General features: G+C 39.9%; 1 protein-coding gene across 2 annotated transcripts in view; it reads left to right on the top strand.

Moving 5' to 3' along the window:
* Nucleotides 1-4,126: 4,126 nt before the first annotated feature.
* MTMR12 (myotubularin related protein 12) overlaps nucleotides 4,127-24,653 on the top strand; it is a 32,537-nt gene continuing 12,010 nt past the window's right edge. The window contains exons 1-9 of one of the 2 annotated variants that reach the window (XM_033085834.2): nucleotides 4,127-4,267; nucleotides 12,145-12,199; nucleotides 12,757-12,896; nucleotides 14,575-14,647; nucleotides 15,830-15,960; nucleotides 16,552-16,645; nucleotides 19,090-19,213; nucleotides 20,366-20,441; nucleotides 23,369-23,475. In XM_033085834.2, the coding sequence (XP_032941725.1) occupies nucleotides 4,190-4,267; nucleotides 12,145-12,199; nucleotides 12,757-12,896; nucleotides 14,575-14,647; nucleotides 15,830-15,960; nucleotides 16,552-16,645; nucleotides 19,090-19,213; nucleotides 20,366-20,441; nucleotides 23,369-23,475 (878 nt within the window). In that variant the 5' untranslated portion in view covers nucleotides 4,127-4,189. Of the gene's footprint in view, nucleotides 4,268-4,569; nucleotides 4,685-12,144; nucleotides 12,200-12,756; nucleotides 12,897-14,574; nucleotides 14,648-15,829; nucleotides 15,961-16,551; nucleotides 16,646-19,089; nucleotides 19,214-20,365; nucleotides 20,442-23,368; nucleotides 23,476-24,653 lie in introns of those variants that run through there. The other variant, XM_033085835.2, reaches the window with a different exon arrangement.

The raw sequence follows: 24,653 nt of genomic DNA, 5'->3' as shown, positions 1-24,653 counted from the left end.
TGGAAAATTATATCAGTGTGAACACAGTATTAGAAGTGGTATTTTAGAGCAAAGCCCTTTTCTGGTTTTTGTTGTTGTTGTTTTCTTTTTTCAAAATTGTCTTAATTTGCAGAAAGCTAACATTCATGACTTTATACAGAAAATTCTCTTAGCCTGTATAAAGCAGAGGTAGCTGCTGGCTGTCTATAGACTGATTTGGTGACCTTTTCACAGAGGACATCTCAGTATTTTCCTCATTTCTGACTTTTTCCATGATAGAATTCCAGCTTCATTTTAAGTCTTCTATATTTCTTGGATACTGATTTCAGACACTTTAATGCATCTCTTAAAATGTTTGAAATGCTAAAGTCCTAAACTGAGTTACTTAATTGAACATCATAAACAGGGAGTATCAGACGCAGCATGCATGGCAGATCTCTGTATATTCAGGGTAAATCCAACACTTTAGGCACAGCTCCTCCCTTCTGAGTTACACATAAGCATCTGTGATGCTCTGTGAAATGTCAGAGTAACTGCACAGATATAACAGAAATACCCAGGTTTGCAGACCTAAGTGCAGCTCTTCTGGTAACACCCAGACAAATGTGAAAATAAGAAAAATCAAATTGTACACCCAGGTGGATTTTCTGAAGAGAAAGATCATGGAACCTTGACAAATTATATTTGTTTGAGGTCCTCTTTTATGCTGCTGTTTCAAATTCTTTAGCTGTGTCACCACTGGAGTTGTATGTACTAAAAGTAGTGCCCAGACCTGGATCCAGCCATGATGAGAGTTCAAAGGGGAGCACAGCTGCAGATTCCTGCCTCTGATTTACCACTCTGGAATGGGAGTTATGCACACCTGTGACTTTGCAGGTCTGCAGCACAGCAAAGACTCCCTCTATTTTCTTCAAAAAGAGGAAGTGGGGAGTAGAAAATAGATCTAGTCATGCAAGTTTGCTCAACACTCACGAATGGCTTTAAAAATTCATTACATCTGTCCAAGCTGACATACCAAAGCACCCACAACACACAGTGGCCTGCACCTCTGAGTATCCAAGCACCCTTTTGCACTCCCCAAGGCATTGAGGTTTACAAAGGCCCAGAAAAGCTGAAATGTGATACAAAGAGCTGTGTTCAGTGGTCTTCACCAGTTGTGCTCCAGATACTGCCTAGGATAATGCCTTATCCAGGATACTTACTTCCCATAGCCAAGGAAATGCTGACAAGGAGGATTGCCACAAAGGAAAATATGAGCTACAACTTGCAGTTAAGAGGATCACTGAAAGAAAACTGATAGAGAAGCTGCAAACAACTCCTTCGCGTCTCCCTTCCATCAGCTGTTGTGCCACTGATTCTGGGCACAGCTGAGAATTCAGACCAAAGAATTATTCAAATTAATAGCATATGAATTTTTTAAACAAAGTAATCTCTGTTTATAGGAAGAGAAGAGCTGGTCTGTGAGCTTCCCTCCTGCAGACAGCACTGAATACTGTGATTATACTTCTAGAAAGAGAAAAGTATCAGGATGAAATAGCAACAGTGAAATATACTCTTCACCCTCTACAGACAATCTTGGCTTTTGAAAGGTTTTACTCTTCACTTTCCATTTGCATGATTTTCATTGATATACATATAAAATTGAACAAAATCAGATTACATTATTTGATATGCTCTTTTTTTAATGCTTTAACTAACTTTTTAAAAATGTATTGAAAGTCATTGGCAGCATGCATTGGCAACACTTCCCATTTAGAAGAAACATGGAAAGACAAATCCTATTAATACACCATTCCAGGATCCGTTTGTTGTAGAAATTCTATTTCAGAAGTCTTTATTAGTGAAGAGAGCAATCCCAAACGATGGAACACTATTGAACTATCTTATTTCTTCATTGGTATGGACCAATTTGCAACAACACAATTGTTGTGACAATGCTGAAGAGAGGGATCACATTAAAATTACCAAAAAAAGTAAATAGGTAAATACTTAAATAAATATATTAAACAGATATAATAAATAAAATGTTAAAAATAATAAAAATGAGAGGCAGTAGAGGACTATGGAAGGAGTGTAAGGACAAGGGGGGAAGGAGGGCACTCTGAAAGGCCAACTTCAGCCCAGCCAAGCTAACTTCCTGAGCTGCTCTGACCACTGGACAGTCTTTCGAGGCCGCTTCTGAACAAGGAATTTATTTGCTGCCCCCATCGCCTTCAGAAGGAACCTATTTCCCTCCACTGTCTGCAGGAGGAATCTACAGAGATGAGGTGGCTGGACTACAGCTGACTTTTGCGGGTACTCCTCACAGACGCTGCAGATTTTAGAAGAGAAAGTGAGAATACATCGGGGAAAGGGAAGAACATGGAAACCCTCGGTGCTTGGTAATCTGCTGGGCACAGAGTCAGGGTTGCAGCTGGCCCTTTCAGATGCTAATGTTCCTCTCTGAAGCAAGTTAAGTTGCTTGTGATACCTTTATTTCTTCCTTTTCAGAGATGAACACACTGACTAAGGACGGATCAAAATCTGGCACTCAAATTCTAGCTAAAATACTTCAAATCCCTTCTGCAATGGGTTCAGTCCCACACATTTTGCATCCTGGAGAGCAAACCCCGGGACGAAGCACTTCCTGTTCATCACCATGTGGATATTTTGCTGATGGAAAAGAGCAGATTTTTACATTCAGATTTTTTTTTGGTAGGGCTTTTTTGATGACAAGATGAAGAATGAATTCCCATGTGCTGTGTGGGAATTAAGGCTCCTTTTGCACTTCCCATCAGAGTTAAGACTCTGGCCTGGTGTCAAAACATCCCTTCCTCTGAAAAATGCTATGTCAGTAAGTAGCTGATTTTTGCCTTAGTGTGCTATAAACCTCATGGTGTGCTGAGGCACTCACGTTATTCCCACTCTAAATTCACGTACTTAAGAAGATTTTTTAATATGCTATTCTCTTTCTTTAAGTATTTTCATATGCTAGAGACACAGAGGTGGTGTCCCACATTTCCCCTCACCCTGAGTTTGCACCAGTTTAATCCCATGGGGTGTATTTTGACCTATGCAGCTGAGGTCAGATGCGATGTTAGGAATGATGTGGAAGCAGCTGTGGAGTGAAACATGAGAGCACTTCAGCGTGGGATCCCATACCAGAATAGCCTTTGTTGTAAAACTACTAATGAAAGCTAATCTCAGAGATGTTTTGGTTTTTTTTCCAGAGAGAAGGTGATTAAATCCAAAAGACTTCTCATTCCTTGACTCTGAAAACAAAGAAATTGCTTTAGTTCTGTATTGAAACACTCACTCCATTCAACTTTTATAAATGCTGTCTTACTATTCCATGTAGTCCTTTTTCTTCCTCCTGCAGTTTTCCTAGGTCTGGGTTTGGAGCAAGGTAAATAAAGTGAAGTATTAAAACAAAAACAAGGGGGAATGAAATGAAAACTGCTTATCACTAATATTTGAATGAGCTGTTAATATTCACGTCCTATAGTCTACTGAAGTTTGTAAAGTATGTTTTATTTTTGCAAAAATATTTCCATAAAGTCTACTCTGTGCACAAATTGTCACCTGGGTTACCATTCACCATTTGAATTGCTGGGTAGACTTGCTGCACTGCCACAGGCCGTTAACAATATTTGCATTGTTCTGTGTGCATATAAAAATGAGGCTTTTAAAAGTAACCTACATACCAGTTAAACCTGGTGTATATTTACAGGTCTGATTATACAGTGTCCAAAGATGACATTCCTAGGAGGCTGTGGCTGTAACGCATTAAACAGACATTGAGCAGAGGACTTCTCAGAGTCTCTCAGCAGTCACATTTTAGAGGGTCTGGAGGATTATTTAATGGAAAGCACGTTTTATGTCATTATTTTTCTTGCTCTTCTCCTGCAGTAAGTAACACAGCACATCTCAATGCCTTGTTTAGATTTTCCTTTATGCTGAGCTGCCTTCTAAGTGTGCACAGGTACAACACAGGCGTTTGGCAGCCGAGCAAGAAACAGTGCAATAGATGAGTTAAATTAAGTTAGATGCGATATTAGGAAGAAATTCTTCCCCGTGAGGGGGTGAGGCAGCGGCACAGGCTGCCCAGAGAAGCTGCGGAAGCCGCATCCCTGGGAGTGCTCAGGGCCAGGCTGGATGGGCTCGGAGCAGCCTGGATCAAAGGCAGGGGGTTGGAACCAGATAAGCTTTACGGTCCCTTACAGCCCAAACCATGCTGCGATTTCATGACTCTGTGGAAGTGACGGCTGGATCAAGCAACAGGCCAGGAGCAGGAGGTCCCTGCACAAAGGTCCGCGGTTACCCCGAAATCACAAAAGCGGCGGGGGATGGCCGCTGGCTCCAGCCGCGCCCCGCAGGCCGAGGGCAGAGCCGTGGGGGCACCGCCGGGCCCACCCGGCAGCCCCGACCCGCCCCGGGCGCTGACGGACGCGCGCCCTGCCCCGTGAGGGCGGGGCGGTGCCGCAGAAATGGCCGGCGGCGCGCGGGGCCGGGCCTGGGCCCGGGGCTGTGGCCGAGGGCGGGCATGGGCGGCGCCGGCTCCGTGATGCGGCTCGGCGTCGCCGCGCTGCCGCGGAATAGCTCCTTCCGCTGCCTCCCCGCTCAGGACGAGCGCTGGGAGCCGCCACCGCCGCCGCGGGCCGGGGCCATGTTGGGCGGCGGGGCCAGGGCGGCCAAGCCGTCCTTCGTGTCGTACATCAGCCCGGAGGTGCGGGGCCGGGCGGGCTCGGGGCCGGGGAGCGCTGCGGGGGCCGGGGGAGCGCGGCCGGGGCCGGGGCTGCTGCCGAGCACTGCGGGGCTCCGCTGCCAGGGCTGCCCCGGGGGTGAGCGGCGTGGAAAAGGGCGTAAAGAGCAGGGCTGGCTGGTCAGCCGAGTTGTTTCTGTACGCCGCGACCAGCTGTCGGGCTGTTCGGCCCGTAAGAGGGGACTTTCCGAACCTGTTGTTCTTATTGTCCCTGGGCAGCATCGCTTCGCGTTCTGCTCGGTGAGCTCCTTGCTATCAGTTCGCAGCTGGAGAGCCCTGGATATCGTTTCTTAACAGCTCGATGTTCAGTTCTTGGCAGCGTGTGTGTGTGTCTTTGGTATTGTTCTGCCTGTTGTCCTTTCACTTATTTATCGTAACTTATGCTGACGGTTTGATCAAAGTGACCTTAGGCTCAGTTTACTGAGTTCATTTTGTCAGCACATGGGATTAGGTCAGTATTGCTATTCTGTATTCTATCATTCTTATTCCTGATAAACAGCTGTTTTCTAGGAAAAACATTTGATGAATATGGGCCGTAAGTGTTGGGTTCCCCCCCCTCCTAGTTCTTTGTAATCTATGACAAACTGATTCTTCTTAATTCTCTTGAGAGCTTTCTAAGGAAGAGATTTTTGTCAATCTTGTTAGTGCGGGGTCTATCACTGATAGGACCTTGGTGAATCTGTTGTTTTTATTTTACACTAGGTCTGAAAGAACAATCAGAGTTGTTACGGCCACAATCAGCTGTGGTATTTAAAACTTAGGTCCTTAGTTGGTGATAGCAAATCCGGTTTAATATGTTTTTCAGTCCTGGTGGCTTGTAGTTTCATCAGTTTACTTTAAAAGTTTTCTCTCTTTCTTGTATTTCCAAGTGAAAACAGATGTAAATGATAGGTACAAGTATTTCTGGAGTCAGCAAATATATCCCTGTCTGAGGTCACTTTTTCACCTTTGGAAAGTACCGAGTACAAATATACAAGGAACTGGATTTTGTGAAAGAAACAACTTCACTTGTTGGACTTACTGTCATTTCACCATTTAAATGAGTGTGGTGTATGACTAAAGCTTGCTAGAAAAAATGGCTGGTTGAAAAGAGCACAAGTAAATATATACATAGCAGCACGATACCAAATAATAAAAAGTCCTTTAATTTGATTTTAAGTGCAGTGATGTAATGCTTCAAATATGATCCTGATGGCTGCAGGAAGAGTAACAAGGGTATTTAACACTAGAAGATGAGGCTTTTTATGAAATATCCTGATTCAGTAGACTTTGCAGTCATTAACTCTTTACGTGTTCTTGCTACCTCTCTGTATTTCACTTAAATCTAAGAATTTCATGCAGTCTTGCAACAGTGTTATAGACGTGACTTCTGCTGTACAATGGGTGTCCCTTTTGCTCCTTCAAAGACACAGTGAAACTGAGGTCTGATGTGATTAGCGAGTACATCAGGTTTGACTCTGCTACTGGCAGCCTATGACTGCTTTAATGGTGACACAGGAAACGGAAGACTCTAGTGGCTTTTATGAGGATTAAAAATAAAATTTTAGACAAATGATGAAACCTGTGAGGCTATTTTGGTGTCTAGAAAAAGCATGTTGATTAAATATCCTGAAGTAAGCAGAAGTGAGTATCTCTCACAGAGCTGTGTGCACCCAGAAAAACAACTTCCCGAACGCAGGTTTCCTGTACAAGTTAACTTTCATGTAGTTGAGTTTTAAAAGGAACTAGACTGATAAAACAGTGGAAATTCTAATTCCTTTTATGTGGAACATAGTTTAGTCAACTGGGAGCTTTCATCAAGGCATTTTAACTTCCAGGTGCTCGGGGAAGACGTACTGGCGACAGGTGTGATGCTTCCTCTGGCAGGCTGTGTCAGAAGGTGGGAAACAGCAGTTCAGGGACTTGATGAGCTTGAGATTTCTGCTGTGTAGGATTGGAGTTAATAGTGGACTTCTCCATGAATTTGCAAAGCCTTGCCTTGAATCTCTTAGTACTTCAGCCTGAGGCAAGATTTGCAATCAACCACTATGCAGCACAGAGCAATAGAGCAGTGTTAGCTGTAGCCTCCCTTGCTTGCAGCCTTCAGCTTCTGTGGTCTTGTCCTGGTTTGCTTGGGAAGCTGTTAAGGCCTTAAAGTGCTGCTTCCAGGTTAGGGGAGCCCTGCAATAGGGAAATTAACAGACAGAGCTGAGTTTTGGTTTAAACCCACCTTGTTCAGTCCACCTTCAGATACCTGAGGGACACAGTAGGCAATATTCTGAAAAATAAGATTAAGTCAGCTTTATGTTGCTCTGTGCACTAATTTGAATATGAAAAGAAACAGGAGCTCTGTTCGTGTCAATATATTACCAGATGGAAGCAAGGAGTGAAAAGAAAATGCTGTTTATTAAAGGAACAGAAATAATTTCTGCTATGAAACCCCAGAACGTCTGGAAAAGCAGCATTTTTAACATCTGACTAAATATAACCTAGTTAGGCTCTTCTGTATGGAACTGCAAATCAATCAGTGGTCTGTTGAGAGTGAGACCGTAGGATGTTGATATTAATGACATACTTCCCCTCAGGACAGACTTGGCTACCCTGCAGGAAGTGGGGTGAATACTAGGGTATAAAGTCAATGTTTTGACATTTCAGATCACAGACTTTAGAATATGTGTGTCTGTGGAGACAGCAAAACAAGAAAGTGAATTACTTGATAATTTCTAACTCTTTCCAACTTTGAAAACAGAAGTTATTTACAGGTCAAACAAGCTAGAACATGTTTTCCTAAAAGTCTTAATTTGCATAAAAAGTAGATTTCAAATTTGATTTCAAGCTTAAAGTTTGTGCTTTTGCATGCATTCTTTAAACTAAATTTTTCATATTCCTTCCTATGGGATGTTTTTTCCTGTGTTAGCCTTTTAACTATGAAAGAGGTTGCTCTGGTTCATGCTGCTTGTCTCTGAAATCTGGCATACGCCACAGATTGCTGAGGGTAACTTTAATACCTCATGTGCTTCATCTCTCAGATCCTGCTCTGTTGTTAGCTCATAACCATGGTGAATACCTCTTGCTCATAAATCTTGGTACAACATTGTGTGTTATGTAGTGTTCAGTCTTGAAAAAGTACATCCCTCCTTCAAAATTGGAGTGGTGGAGTTGAAGGGTGGAATAAGGAATAGAGTTGAAGTGAACAGCCGGGCTGGACATGGGGAAACCATGTCAGATGTCAGAGGGGATGGACAGGACAATGTAAGGAAAGAGGAAAGGATAAGAGATGAAACGGACAGGGAAAACATGTGCTATGATCTAATAGACTTCTGGATAATGGGGCTGTGAAAGGAAGGAAAACAAGCAGTTAGAGATTATTCTCAGCGGTGTTATTAAAGTGTAATAAGTATCTGCTCTGGGTTGTATGGCATACAGCATTGTTTGACCAATGAGGAGTCTTCAGAAAGTACCAGGTATGTAATGTGGTTTGTTTCTGGATGCAGAGGAGATACCCAGCATTTGCACAGGTGTTTAATCTTTTGCATGGAATTCCAGTGGAACTGTTCCACAAAAGTTTATTTTACTCACTGTGTTCACTTGTTGGAGTGCTACAATTGATTTGCAAGTATTTCAGTACACAGTTTGACTTTCACAGCTGATAACTTTCTTAAGTATACATTTATCTTTATCTCACTCCTCTTTTAGTGAAGTAAATATGAAAAACACAGATGGTCATAGCAAACCTCACCAGGATGTAGAGCTTCCCTGTGCAGAACTTACTTGTGGAAAACTATATAAAAACATCAAAGTATTCTATGTTGTTGCAGTACTATTTGCTGTCAACTTTGAAAGCTTTGTGCGTGTATATATATGTGTGTGTGTGTATATGTATATATATCTGAATGTCAATAATGATGAAAAAATCCCCAAACAGATTCTCTGTCAAGATCTGGATTCTGTAGGGAATGTTTTCCTCTCTTTAAATATTTCCAGTACACAGTTGTTTACCCTCCTGTGGAGTGAGAGGAATTGCTGTCAGTTGTGATGCCACTGTAGGACAAAAAGAAGTCCTTTGGAATTCCTTTCCTGCTCCAACCCTTAGGACCCTGTTAATGTAACATAGCTCCTACTTGATCTTATTGCCCTAAACTTTGTTGCCTCACTCATGCCTTCAGCACATGGGGAAGACTTGTCTCCCCAGAGAGGCTTGAGGGAAATATTTCTAACCCCTTTAAATACCTTTTTTTTGAGGAGAGCTGACTGTAGTACCTGCAAACCACTGCAAACTGTGCAGTTGTTTCTTACATTTGGGTAAAAATCAAAAAGAGAACTTTCCTTAAGAAAAACAGTTTTTGGTTTTCTGTTAGCAAGAATGAAGGTGTATTATGAATTAATTTGATGTGACATGTCAGCTTGAAGTTTTAGCAGGATTTGGTACTCTCTGCTGTTAAAATTGATAATTAAAGAGCATTGCTCTATTTCCTACCATGGTTTGAGAGCCTGGAAGAAGAAATGTTGCACAAGGCAAGTGCACAGGTGAGAAGCATCTCTTAGAAAGAGGATTCTAACAGCTTCGGCAGAGTTGAGGTCTTTGCCTTAGAAATTACAGAAACAAAGTTAATTTTCCCCATTTGTGTGGAGTCCTGTGGGTGTCTGCTTTTAGCTGTGGCTAAAGGAGGGCTTCCCATGTTGTACCTTAAGTAAGAAGTGACTAAATGCTGCTTGGTGCAATCAGAAAAGGGGAGGTACAGATGAAAAACTATCTATCTAGGGGTTTGCATGGCTTTCAGTGGTCACATATGGGAAGTACTTGCTTGCTTAGCTTCAACTAATGGTCAGAGGGTGGAGATTTCTGAGGTCCAAATGTATGCACTTGCAGAAGGGAGCAGACTTACTTCTGCTGCTTCCCTTTCTTTTGTTTCTGTGCTCATCTGACCTGTTGATGAGCCAGTTCTGCTAACAATAGGCACTAACAATAAAACCAAATGTAGGACAAGTACATACTTCCCAGCTGATTTTACAAACCAAATTACCTCACCATGTTGTCATACAAATCCCGGGATAAAGGAGTGAGTGGGTGACTGTGAATGTGTGACTGATTAAAGAGGCATTGAGCACTGTGACTTGAAGTGTCTGCAGGCTCTTCAGTTAGTGGCAAGATCTGTGTTGCCCCAAAACTTACATTCATTATAAAAACAGAGTTGAAACAGAGTGGAGATGGCAGCTGAATTTATATGTGTGTTTTCCTACACAACTTGAACTGACTCATGGTGAGTTAGTTTTTCTTGCAGATCTTTACCTTCTCACTGTAAAAGAGCAAATATAGAATGTGACAGTAGTAAAATAAAATGTTTTGTAATTAGTGCAGCAGCATGAATTCTTCAACAGGACTCATAACTTGAGGTCTGGCTATCTCTAGAATATATGTACCCCATCCACCTTTAATGTGTTTATGAATTTATTGTGGGAATATAAATGTTGAATTTCAAATAGAGCTCTTCTGGAGACTTAGCTCTTGACACCTGTTGAATATTTTAGGAATTCTGCCTATCATAAGCACTTCAGTGTCTGTAAGCTTTTTTCAACAAAGTGAAACTGATTTTTACAAGGGGATGTCAGTGTTTGTGGTCTCTAATCTGCTGTGACGCAATTTAATTAAACTTCTAACTCCATTCAGAAGATAACCAATTTTAACTTGTAACCAAAACCCAAACCACTTGTTCAAGATTATTTGCTGTTTGAAACCCATTATAAAAGCTTCATTACATTTTTAACAAATGAGTGTAAGCTCAAAGAACTTCTTTGGGGGTCAAATATTTATTTTTCTTCTGTTCAGTTCTGCCAACGCTAGCATAAACTGGTACTCATGGCAATAAGTACTAACTGTGTGTGCAAGAACTGCGGTTATTCCATTCTTTGAGGCATCTCCCAAAGTCAGAGGTGGTGGAAAAGCACCTGGCTGGTATAACTGCTTTACTGTTCTGTGGGAGTGATTGTTGGCATTCAGTTTTCTGAGCAGTGTGGCATGTTGTTGGTTACTGAGTGGTTGTATAAGGCAGAGCTGTTAAAAGCACTTGTAAACACAAAGTTTAGTTTGAAGCTGCCAGTGGTGAGGAGACAACACTGGGGGAAAGAAGGATGTATATATATCTCCTCTGAATACAGAAATACTCAGCTTAAGTCATAGTAACATTTTAGCTAAATTTTTTAGCTGACAAGCGTGAACTTTGATTAAATTTTACTTCTACAGCATCCACACTTAGAAGACAAAGGCAACAAACTGGGATTTGTTTTTTCTATTAGCGGTTGGCTGTAGTTATGGATTTCTTTCTTCACACCGCTACCACTTTCATTTTATAAGCTTTTTCTCTTTTTGACCTATCTTGAACATCTCTGTTGTTCTCATGACGTGGCTTCCTGGTGGTTTTAGCTTTGCTGTGCAGCCTTCAAACTTAGTTCTGTGTCTTGTGAGTGTGGAGAGCAAGTGTTTATATGAATGGTAGAGGCTGTTTATTTTTGTACTCTCAGGGGCTTTTGTTTCTCTGTATTTAATCCAGCAAAATTATTATTGCTTGTATCTTCTTTTGATTGCTTGCCTTGAATTGCAGTAGCTGACTCTGGATGCTGGTGACAAACTAAAATTAGCTTGCTTACTGCTGTGCCCCCAGCTGGGGGTGGTTCCAGTTAACTAATGGTTTTCCAGAAAGACTCCAATGCATGCAACGTGATTTGAGCTTGGAGGAGGAAGTTCTGAACAGGCTGAGCAGGAAGGGTGTAGCATGTCCTCTAGTTTAATATCTCTTGGCTGGAGATTTTAGGCCAACTGTCAGTGCCTGAAGGCTAGAATAAGTGACAAGGAGAATTTAATAAGTTTACTTTGTGCAATTTGGGTCCAAAGTGAAGGATATCCTGTCACCAGGTTTTACCTCTTAGCTCCAAGATCCTGAAATAACTTTCCATATAGTCTTGTTAGTGCCATTTAAGTAAGTTTTGTACTTAGCATTGAAATAATGTGTATAAAGAATCAGAAATGGAGTCATGGATGAAAGCTGGAGGGTACACTAGAAACAATACCATGTTATACATGGGAAAGCTTCTGAATGAGGTGGGAGATGGTGCTGTAATACTAAGTTTATGCACATCTATTTAGGTGTGTTGAGAGAATTTTAAAAATACTTGTAATGTTTCATTTCTGCCTGTGCATTTTTTGGTCTGCTCACAAATGCATATAACTGACACTGTGGATGTCAAAACACTGAATTACTTAGAAATAGACTTCTGACATTAAGTGGAAAGATCAAATTGCAGATGTATAGTCCTTTTGTTTAGGAGGTTTTTTCCCTTAATTTTAATTTGCCAGAATGTGAGGAATTAAAGTGAGAGGGCGTAGTTCTTTATAGCATGTGTTGAAGTTATGATCTTTGCAAAGTAATAATTAATCTTTCTCCCTTTAGGAAATACACATAAAGGAGCCCATAGAAAAGGAAGTAAATCCTCACTTATTACCAGGTAACTGGCTTTGCCTCTACTGTGAGTTACTTTGGCCTTCCAATGTTTCATTTACTCTTAAGATTTTCTTTTGTAATTTACAATTATTTATTTTGAAAAAATATTTTCTGAGATAAGGAAAGATGAAATACATACAAAAGTTTACAATAAATTAGTATTTTTCTGTTGGGTTTCCTACACTTTTTGGAACGACTAAGAGTCTATCTGATCACATCCATTAAAAGTTTACTTTCTTAAATTTGAACTTCAGTTCCTGTGAATTCTAACACGAGAACTTAATTCAGTGTTACTTATGCAAGTTTGTGTTTGAGACTTCCAAAATAGCCTTGGGACCTGTAAAATAGTCAAAGCTATGAAAAAATAACTATGATGAACCTGAAGTAATGCAAATGTTTCAGCATTCTTAAAGTTTAACAGTATGGAAGATTGGAATAATTTTCGACTTGTTTATTGACTATATAAACCGTTCTTGCTGTGTTTGATGTAACAGTTGAAATAATTCTATGGTATGCAATATATCCATTCCAATGTTGCAAGTCAGTGTTTCTTCTGTACAGGTGAACTGCTGCTTTGTGAAGCCAGCACAGTGTACAAATATATGCAAGAAGATGGGTCAAATCGTGGCACTTATGGGAAACTCGTGTGCACAAACTTTAAGATTTCTTTCCTTGATGATGATTCTGCTTCAGATGATAATGTAAGAAAACAAGTCCTCTAATTATGACTTGACAGGCTCTGCATAAATAATCATATCTTTCCTTTATATAAAGATGCAGAATGAACATAAATGTATAAAATTTCCTAATGAGTGCAGAATAACTTGAATCAGTCTGCATCTGCTTGATCCTTCCCTAGCTCTGATGACTATTTTAAGCAAAGGCAATGCAAGCACTTATATGGACACTTAGAATAGATATAGTTTATAACTCTTTTTTTTTTTGGTGAAGCTTAAGTTAAAAGAACACATTGTTTTGAAACCTAGTCAACAATTTGTTTAAAGCTGATTTCTGACTCTTTGTCTTGGTAGTGTTTGTGGAAGTGTGACTATCTCTGATGATGGGTAACATCTGCCTGATTTGACTTTGGGATACATCTGCAGAATCATTTCAGGCTGTACAAGACTGAGTAAGCTAATACTCAGCAGAAATACTCTGAAAAATTGTGGCTTAGTTGTGCTCTGAATTATTTCATTCAAAGTCTGGTGTTTACTAAAAAGATTTTACAATCTAGTGCTGTTGAGCTTGCAAACACTGAAAAAGCTAAAAACTCTCCAAATATTTCAATCTTTTTCCTTTAGTTTAGGTGCTCAAATTGAGCTGTCAGAGAAGAATGGTAATGGCACAGTGCTTTTGATAAGCTTAAACATTAAAATAGTTTACTCCATTTAGGTGTTAGAAGTGAAAAAGAGGGTCAGTCTAGTGGCTCCCAAGTTCAAGATGATCTTGTTTCTTGGGGTAAAATTTCACAAAGTTTAAACATTAAACTAAGGCTTCTGCAGCCAAGTACAGATTAATGGACCTTCTTTAATTAATTCAGACAAAGCTGCAGAGTCTTTTGACGTAAATCTCAAGTGATCTGTGGAAAGTTGGTAATGGCCATGCTAATTTCTGTTTCATTGCTGGCTTTGAACCTTGGGTTTATGACGTACCATGTCAACTATATTTCTTTTAACAAAAGTTCAGTATTAGCTACCTGCTTCAGAGTACTGTAGACCTGGAAGTAACTAAAATAAGGTTAACTCTGTTCACAGTAAAATATAATTTACTGATGTAGTGTACATCAGCTGTTTGGTAATATTGAAAATAATAGTATTTAATTGCAGCATCACTAAAATGCCATTTTTAACTGAACTCATGGAATAGTAGAAATGGGAACTCCAAATCACTTGAAGTTTGGTTACACAGTAGATGAGGTAATTGGACTGTGTGTGTCTTCACTTTACTCAGTGGTAAATCTGTCTTTAATGTTGGAATGTTCTTGGGATGCTTGTTCTTTTAAGAGACTTTGTATTTCCTGCCAGGTTCCCATAGCAAGGAAACTTGTCATAAAAGGGCTTGGATTACATGCAGTTACTGTATTTCCTGTTTACTGTAGTGGTTCTAGTTTGATAAGTGACTCTCAATAGAAATGAATGCTTTGAAGCTATTTGAAAAGTAAAAACTGTATATTTCAAGCATGGCTGAGACTTTAAACTATATTGTGTGTGTAACTTGTATCTGTCTGTATTTTAATAACTCTTCTTCAGTGTCCTGCCTTATGCAGCTTATAAGAATAAGAAGTAATGCTGATATTAAAACAATGTATGGAAAGCCTTTACTTGACAGAAGGTGGTATTGTAGTGTGACATTTCTATGATTTTTTTTTCATGTTTCTAGGAGCCACAATTTAAGAATAAGATTGTAGGAGAAAATGACATAACTCTGCAATGTGTAGATCAAATATATGGAGGTAAGTCAGCTTTCTACCCCTTGGGGTCTTACAGTGCTGGTGCTCCTTCTACATGTACATCCTTTCTAGAAAACCAGTAGATTTAAAGGAAGCAGCTGCAGTTGCATTTAATGATGAAATGACAGATAAGAAATTTATCAGAACCCAGTCTTATCCCTCAAACTTGTCAAATTAATTTATTTGATCAAATTAATTTGATTAATTGTCTGCTGGAATCAGACAAAATGATTCCTTCAAAATGCAGTGGTTCAAAGCAGAGCATGTACTATGAAAAGTCCCTAAATTTGGTAGACAAGGATCTTCCAAGGAACTAGTATGGACTATTTCTATAAATATGCATGTATTAACTTGATTTGAGCAATAGCACTACAGGTACCAAATTCTCAAACAATTCTTTTTGTTTGTCTAAGGGAACTTTGTTTTATGAGATTCATGATGTCTTCAGCATATTAAAGGAGATAGAAAAGGAGGCTTTAATTGCCAACTAAATTGAGTGATTTGCCTCAGGGCTTAGAGATGTGCCAGTATTGCTAAGAAAGATAAATGAGAATGGGGGTGATAATTTTAAGTAGGGGAAGGCTTTATTGAGAATCCTGTTCTTGGAGTAATTATGAGTATTCAAAGTGGTCATAAATGGTGGTGAGGATTTGTGAAGGAGTGAACTGGGGCAGATCAGTGAAGATGGTGATGAGACACTTCAGTTTTATGTACACTGGCCCAGCTGGCAGCACTTGAAGTTGTGAAATAGTACATCCTCAAAGATAAATGAGTAAAGGTTTGCCTTGGGGACTTCATGGTGGTAAAAAAAAAAAAAATTAAGGAACTTTGAATGATCTCAGATTGTCTGGGGACTTCCCCTTGAGTAAAACAACAAAATTATTCTTTATGTATCTTGAAGCTTTAAACTTAGTGTGCAGTCAGAATGTGAACAGATATAACCACTGAGCAGCTGGTTTGCTAAAATTTTGCCTTTTACCTCGTATAAAGTAATTTGGTGGGTTTTAAAGGAAAAGGTTGAGTGTATTGCACAAGAGCTTGCCAACCTGTGTTGTAGGATGTTTTTTTTATCTTGAGAAAACTTGGGCTTGAATTAGTTTCTTGAGAATTCTGGACAGTCAGGGACAACTTTTATCAACATACAAGTACTTGTTTGATATTCATTTTACTTTTTAATTTTTTCAGTTTATGATGAGAAAAAGAAACTTCTAACAGGACAGCTAAGAAAATACCCAGAGAAGTTAATTATCTACTGTAAAGACCTTAGAGTATTTAACTTCTGCCTGAGATACACAAAAGAAGAGGAAGTGAAAAGAGTATGTATAATAACTTAATTTGATTGTCTGTTTTTAATTTGGTGTTGGGTATTGTGGGGATGAGGGAAGGATGAAATTCTCTCTGAGAGATCCTTGAAATTTGGCAGTGTTTACTGATCATTCTCAGCTAAGACAGAGAGTAAAAGATTGATTTCACTAGACATTTAATTATGCATAACAGTTAAAAGATAAGTGCAGTGGCTCTTTAAAGAAAACTGGAACTTGGGAGTGCTACAGGAAATTAGCTCCAGCTCAGGCAAAAGCTGTAAAGCTGTTCTGTTTGCGACTCAATATAGTGTTACTATATGTTACTAGTGTTACTTTATGGATAACTTGAATTTTTTTGACAAGTTAGTCTGAGCTCCAAATTAAGAGTCAACTAACTTTATTTAAATAGGGTAATTCTGGAGGTTGAGCATGTATAATACTACTTAGGCAAAGTAGGTACAGTGTCTTGCAGACCACAGAGAAACCTTCAGTCAGTTTCAGCTCTTGGGGATAGAACCTATCAATTTTGTATTAAAAAAAAAGACCTTTTATTACATGGACAGTCTTGGTGTGTTTGGGTGTTAATTTTTGGTCCTTTTTTAGATCGTCAGTGGTATAGTTCATCATAGCCAGACTCCTAAGCTGCTTAAACGTTTGTTTCTGTTCTCTTATGCATCAGCTGCTCCAAACAACACAGGTAAATGTTTCTTCGTCTGTTTGTTGCGTAGTTAATTTGTTAAGCAGTCTGGGAGGTCTATAGTTGAGTTTGTGCTCAGCTTATGGCTCTGTCCTGCTGGCAGGTAGCCTCAAAAGATTAATTTTTCTTTTGTTGTACATTGTTAATCATGTTGCTAAAAACCTCTAAATTGTCTCCTGTTTTGGTTTTGGTGTCCTTCAGAAAGTTGCACAGGGATTTTCCAAGCAGGAGTAGCATCCCTGGACTGAAAACTTACTGTGATTAAAATGTTCAAATACTTTTCATTTGGTTCAATTGGGAAGTACTTGCTTGTTTTATCAGTGTGATTTTTCTGTATTACTGCTGTGAATCAGACTTCCTGCTCTTAATTCTGAAATTACTGCATTTGCAGTGGCATCCCATGAGAAAGTGTTTCCCCTTTTGCTCTTATTTGCAAGCAATACGCTTCTTCCAGGCAATTGCAAAAAAAGCATAGGTTTGCAAAGCATCTGACTTCCTCTTATATCTGACTTATTACATAATCTTCCCACTTGATCAAAGTTGGCTGAATAATACATTAGGCTGCAAAATTGTGGGTAAAAAATTGTCATTGCACTTTGTAGCGTTCTGTAATTCAGACTTCAGCTGAAAAAATAGTGCTGTTTTGAATTAGGAGCCTGACCCTTAGTGCACCAGCAACACCAATTCCTTTCACAGAGGGAGGTTTTGATGTATGCAAGGTATTAATCATACCAAAATATGTCAAGGAACTTCAGGATACTTGAGGTTAGAGGAAGCCTCTGGAGATTATCTAGTCATGTTCTTGTCCATATACCCTTCTTCACAGCAGGGTTAACTGCACCAAGCTTGGTCATGTCCAGTTGGGTTTTGACTATCTCCAAGTATTGAGACTTCACAGCCTTTCTGGACAGTCAGTTTCATTGTTTGACCCTCCTGGTAGTGAAAAACATTACTGTTATGTGTAAGTGGGATTTGCTGTAGTTCAGCTTGTGCATAATTGCCTCTTGTCAAGTCATTGAGTCTGGATCCACCTTCTGTACTGTCCTCCCATGTTCCACCTGCAGTGTTTATACTCACAGGGAGATTGGTCCCTGCTGAGCCCTCTTTTCTGATTGATCCCAGCTCTGTCTCTGCTCATATCAGGTGCTTTGAGCCCTTTAATGATCACAGGGCTTTCACTGGGCCTGGTCTAGGAGCCTTCACAGGGGTGCCCAGCACTGGGCACAGCTCTGCAGCTGACAGCAGTGGTGGCTTTGTGCAGCAGGAGCACAATGGCTTTGCTAAGGCAGCCCAGGACTGTTTGCTGCAGGGAAGGACACATTGCTGGCTCAGGGAGTTCCTGCAGGCTTCACCTGAAACTGGTGTTCTGTTTCAGCTACAAACAATGGAAAGACTGCAAGCTTTTCCAGGTAGAGACTGAGCCTGAGAGGAGCTTATTCTTTAAAGCAACATGGAAGTGCTGTCCCACAATTCTTTCCTATTTTAATAGCTGTTTTCAGTAGTAAGTGGCTCAGTGTCATTCTTCATGAAATTATTACAGGATAAGCCAAATAGACTGTAGAAATTGGTTTTCATGCCTCTCACAGTCTGATACCTCTAAAATCTTGTCTCAAAGAGCTCATCAATAATATTTTGTTCCGAGCTGTAAATTTTTTGTCTCCATTATCTTCTTAGAGTGGCAAGTTTCAAGTTGCCTGTGTATTTTCCATGGAAACTATAGTTGTGTTTGGTATTTCAGTGTTAGCTGATGTTGCAGAATGTTATTAAATTAGGATGTGTGCTTAAAACAACTGACATTACTCCATAAATGTTATGGCTATTATACAAGATTTGAGGCTAAATCAAGCTGCTGTCTTAACTGTTTCTGAGGTGAGTAAGTAGAATTACAGGGAAGATTCTCAGTTGAAAGTATTGAGGCTGAATTGCTGCAATTAATTTTCTGCTCTTGCTGAGTGCCTGAGATGTTCAATTCAATGGAAAACAATTCATGAGAAAATAAAAGTGAACTTTAAATGAAATGCAATATGTGAAATTTTTATAGAAAGGTTTTTGGTATGATTATTAATTCTGCTTTTAAACTAAAGGATTAGATACCAGTCAGATGCATTAGTATAAAGTTGTATTTGCTGCATAGTGTTCTGCGTTTTAGGCTGGGTGTGAGGACAGCCCCAACTGTATGGAAGTTCTATAACAACTAATTAGTTTCTGCAGGAGAAGCTGTTCCTGAAGTTATTAGTCACAGAGCAGTATTTGACAGAATGTTGCTGTTAAAGATCAGACAGAGGCAGTGTGGTGTACAAAGGAATTTTGTCTTTGATCAAGACTTTCTGTTCACAAGAGGGTCTGCATGCTTACCTTAATGGTAACTAACAGGTTTACTTAGGATTACTTTTGTGTTAGAGTTCCTGACAGTCTGCAAAGTTAATATTGTTAATATCTGACAGATGGGAGAAACCAAACTGTGATGTTTGAGACCCTCGAGGACTGGCGTGATGAATTGGAGCGGACCAAAGGGAATGTGAAATACAAAGCAGTGACCACCAATGAAGGCTACAGAGTCTCTGAAAAGTAAGCTTGCCCTAGTTAATAGTGAATTTTGGACTTGTGAAAATCAGTACTACCTTTGATGCTGGGGACTATACAGGTTTTCTGGGCTTTTATTAGGATCTGGGTTTCATTTTCATTATTGGAATAGTTTGGTTTGTAATCTCAGGAGGTGATCCTGCACAACCCCGGTTCAAGCACGGTTAACTTCAGCATTAGGTTCAGACTACTCAGGACCTTGGTCAAATCTTGAGTGTATCTAGGAGTGGAGAATAGAAAATATGTATATCTGGGACCTACACTTCTGTCATGCTCATTAGGATGACACTTTCTCAGTCCTGTACCTTTACTGTAATAAAATTTCAAATTACATGCACTGGAGATTTTCCACTGTTTTAATTGCAAGGGGGCTGGGTGAAGAAAAGGTAACTGGTGTAAAGTAAATCTCCAAAATACGCTGTGGAAGTTAAGTTGTGTTGCCTTTAGGAGGAGGTCAACTAAGTTTAGCTGAGTTTGGCCACCAGTTTAGCTGAGAAGCATTTATTGGTGAGCCCTTTAGGATGTATAAAAGGCATTGTTTGGTCCTACTGTAGTTTTATAGTCAAATTTTGAAGGATTTCACAGAGCTTGAAAATTAGTATTCATAGTCTTAACTATTTATTCAAGAACTCTGTCTTGGGAGACCCAAATTGAGTTTAAGTACTTACCTTTGTTGCTTCTCTGGGCCTTGACCATAAATAGTGTTGCTTGATACTGGAAATCCTTGATACATTAAATGGCATTCCTGAATTAGGACATGAACTGCTTAAGAGGCAGTGGAAACAGAACTAGTCATTTAATACTGCAAGGGTATCCTTTAAAACAGCAAAGTATGACAGAATCAAGGTGGTCTTAGCAATCAATCTTAGAGGTTACAATTAATTGCACCTTTACAAAGGCAGGGGAGTATTGCAATGAAAATAGTTAAGACCTCAGATTGGGGAAGAAAGCCTTATTCAGCTGAAAATAAAGGGACAGCTTTGCAGACAATAGAATTATCTAGTAGAAAAGATTATTGTAGCAAGGTGAATTTGTAATTAGAATTAGAGCTAAAGCACTCACTATCATTAAAAGGAGCTTGGAGATTGTCCATTTGTTTAATTTTTGAGACCGAGAAACTCTTCTTTGTTGTCTTAGGCTGCCTTTATATTTTGTTGTTCCCATGTGCATTTCTGAAGAAAATATCTTGAAGTATGACGGCAGAGGCATTCCTGTGAGTATATGTGCATGGCTGAGGGTAAGACTCTTACTGAAAAGGTGGAATTTCAATTAACACTGCAGATGTTACTGCATGTTGTTTTCAGAACTTTTATTTAAGAGTTTACATGTATACCTGGTCATCTACAGAAAAGAAACAGATGTTTGTTACATTCTGTATTTTGCTGGCTACTTTCACTGTGTTCACTATGAGCAGTGTAATATATAGCAAAACATATGACATATATATAACAACAAAATATATATTTACTGTTCACATTTCCCATTTACTAATGTCTTATTGCCTACAAGTATTGCTAGCTTGTCTGCCATCAGTCTGTTTTTCATGAGACTGTGCTGAGTGGCATCTGGCTTGGGGAAGATGTAGGCCTTGAAATGTTATTTTGATATTGAGGTGAAGATGGTGCATGAAAGGTGTAGCTGAACACCTCCAGTTACCTGGCTTGGGTTTTGGTAAGTGCTATGGCTACATTTTTACAAAATCAGGTAGCCCAACTGAAGAACTAGTTCTACCAGTCCAACAGAAAATGAAGTTAAATATGTACTCTTTTGCAGCCTGTAGCAAGCTGGGTTTGGCTTCCTGCCTTGTAGTTCAAGAGCCAGTAAGACAGAGAAAATGGAAACAAGGAGCAAAGTAATCTCACTTGTGAGGTCTTACCTTAGTTGCTGTGTGTCCATTAAATTTGCTAAGGAAAACCATGTTTGTTTTGTGCTCTTAAGTTAATTGGTACATGGAGGAGATAGTACTGTACTGTCCTGTCTAGAGGTCAAAGTAGTTTGGTTCACTTTTTCTCAGAGAGTCAGAGACCTGTTATCCTGGCTCTTACATAGAAACAGAAGTGCTTGGGATTTTTTATTCCATCTTGTGTTCATAGAATTGTTGAATAATTTGGCCCTTTAAATATCATCTAGTCTAATCCCCCCTCTGGATTGAGCTGAAACATTTTCTCCAAGATCAGGTTGTGCAGAACTCTGTCCAACAGGGCCTTGATTGTTTCTGGGGCATGTACCACTTTTGTGGGCATCCTGTTCCATCCAGTGTTCCAGCACCCTCCGTGTGCCACATATGTAGTTCTAAATCTACCCTGTTTTGGGTTTCAAACAATTACCCCTTGTCCTAGCACAGAAAGACTTATTAAAAAGTCTTTCCCCATCTTTCTTATATGCCCCCTTTAAGTAATTAAATGCCACAGAAAGGTCTCCCCAAAGCTTTCTTCAGGCTGAGAAGCCCCAGCTCTTCAATGTATCTTCACAGAACAGGTGCTCCATCCCTCTGATCATTTTTGTGTCTCCCCTCTGGGCTCACTCCAGCAGGTCCCTGTCCCTCCTGTGCAGGACCCCAGCTCTGGGTGCAGTGCTCCAGGTGGGTCTCAGCAGAGCAGAGGGGCAGAATCCCCTCCCTGCCCTGCTGCCCACGGGGCTCTGGATGCAGCCCAGGACACGTTTGGCTCTCTGGGCTGTGAGTGCCATGGCTGGGGCATGTCCAGCCTCTCACCCACAGCACCCCCAAGTCCTTCTGGGCAGGGCTGCTCTGGGTCTGTTCATGCCAGCCTGTGCTGATATATGGGGCTGATCTGACTCAGGTGCAGCACCAGCACTTTTTAAACCTCATGAGATTCCCCTGGGCCACTTCTCCAACTTGTCCAGGTCCCTCTGGATGGCATCCTGTCCTTCAGGTGTGTCAAATCACCTCAGCTCGGTGTTGTCTGGCAATTTGTCGGTGGTGCATTTACTATTACTGACTGTGTCATAGATGAAGGTATTAAATAATCCTGGTCCTAATACAGACCCCTGAGGGACACCACTCATCACTGATCTCCATCTGGACATTGAGACATTGACCACTACTCTGGATGTGGCCATTCAACCAATTCCTCATCACTTAACAGTTAATCTATCAAATCTTTATCTCCCCAATTTTGAGAGAAGGTTGTTGTAGGGGATCATGTTAAAGGTCTTACAGATGTCCAGATAGATGACAATATCTGTAGCTGTCCACTGTTCAGAGGCCTTGTAGAACTCTTCTAATTATTTCCAAACTCTTTCTGTAAAGCTAGTGTCAAGATAGCTGGACCATATTAAATTGGTTTGAGAAGGCAGTGGAAGGACAGTATAGTAGTTTTTCCACTCTTGATGATTGCGAGGTTTCTGTGTCTTTGTAAGGTGCACCTCTTGGTAACTGTAAATTGGTGGCAGAACTTCAACTTCTGATTTTATTTGTGTAATATCCCTGATGAAAAGTATTCTTATTCCCTGTGTCAATGCAAATATACAGATCATCTTGAGAACTTCAAGGAGTAAGTATGAATGAGGAAACTTTGTGTAAAGGGAAGTAAGAAGCTTTGAGGACTGATTTGCCACAAGAAATACCTGTGACCATGCAACCTGATTCAGCTGTGGAGTGTTTAATACTTTATTTCATGTGCCTAGATTACTCTTTGAGCATAGTTCACATGGAAAAACACCAGTGCATCTATTGTGAGTTATCTCAAGGATGAGCTATTAGAAAAGCCTACCATCTGCATGGAGAAACTGATGGAGATATATATATATGTTACTTATATGTTCTGTCTTGCTGTGGCATACATTCCAGTATAATTTGGCCATAGACTTTTCGATCAAATTTTTTTTACCTGTGAGGGAAGTTAAGAAAGTAATGTTTTGGCATAATCTGACATTTTATATTTCCCTGTGTCTGTGTAAAGCCTAACTTAAAACTTGCAAGTGGTAACACAGTGTACTCAGGCATATAATTTTGGTACAAGTCTAGGAGTTTGCTTCTATTGATGGTGTTATTAAATACACTAAAAATTCAAGGAAGCAAAAGCACAGTGAAATTTTGAAATCACTCAATGACCTGAGCAAATACTTTGTATAGGACAATTTACTAATTTTTCTCACCTGGTAAATGTCTTTCTGCAGATTTGGTGTTGGTCTTGCCATAATGGTGCTGCTCTTCTCAAAATGTCTGCATTCCCCAAAGAACAGGATGACAGCACTTCACAAACGCAAAAAGCCTTCTTGGATGGGTCAGTAATAGCTATTCTGTCCACAACACTTTGCTTGGTATGGACCTTGCTTCTCTTTTTCCATATATGCTATGTCTTTTAAGCTTTCACACATCAGGAAACAAGTTCTGTATCTGAAAGTAGCTTGCTGTAGTGGAATGTATGCTTAAGCTCTTGACCTTGTGGCATTGGTCACTTGTGCAGGGTACTTCACCGAGGGCTTGTTCTGTGGGAGCACATACAGATGTATTTCTGAGAAATCTGTAGAAACTGTGGTGTGTTATTTAGGTATAGCAGCAGCAAAGCCTGTATGGTTTAATGGCTTAATTTTTTGTAAGTAAGAGACTCCATCTCTAAACATGCATTTGCAAACTAAGTTTTTAAGACTCTGCCAACTTCATGTTCTTAAATAACTTGAGAAAAGGTGATCTAAAATGTCTGAGACAGCCTAAGTAATTCCCTACTGCAGCTTTCAGATATGAAGGGAGACAGCACTTTTTTCAGATGGGGTACTGAGCTGAATTAGTTCAGCAGTTTGAAAAGTGACAAGTTTAACTTAAGGGAAGGAGCACAGCTGTCTGACTGTTATGGCAATGACCTTTTGCCCTTTAATTTTAGCTTTTTTTTTTTTTTTCAACCTGTTGTTTGTCCTGGGCAGAACTTCTCTCTCAGATCAGACACATGTACAATCTGTACACTGAACATTGGCTCCTTGTTCCTCCTAGATGGAGACCTGTTAATCACACAGAACTAACAGAAAACTTGAGACCTTGATTGGACTCTATAAAGCTGCTTTTGGTTATAAAATTAATTATACTTCCATAGGAAAGAGTTGTGGCCTTTCCTGCAGGTACTCTAATATTTCTACCCTGAAATGAGAAAGACTGACTTAGAACTGTCCTTAATGCTATTTTGTGATATGAAAGTAAATAAAACTATCAGTAAGCTGTAACAAGGTATTATCTGATATTTTGATCCTTTCTCTGTGGCCATTTGAACTTGGAGCAGTATTGCTGGTTTTCTTTGCTGTGCAGTACTGGTGTTTAATCACTGGGGTCTGAAATATATCTGCAAATTGGCCATCAGGGTGTGTTAAAGTGCCATTACAGTAATAGTCTGAACTCAGGCACAGAGCAGATGTTTACAATTAGCAGTTTATCTTTCAAAAAAAGCTGTTCAGAGCCTGGTCTTCCAGCATA

This window comes from Catharus ustulatus, chromosome Z (assembly GCF_009819885.2).
Source record: "Catharus ustulatus isolate bCatUst1 chromosome Z, bCatUst1.pri.v2, whole genome shotgun sequence".
Classification (NCBI taxonomy): domain Eukaryota; kingdom Metazoa; phylum Chordata; class Aves; order Passeriformes; family Turdidae; genus Catharus; species Catharus ustulatus.
Note: the sequence above shows the minus strand (reverse complement) of the source record. Positions and strands in the feature narration are given on the sequence as shown.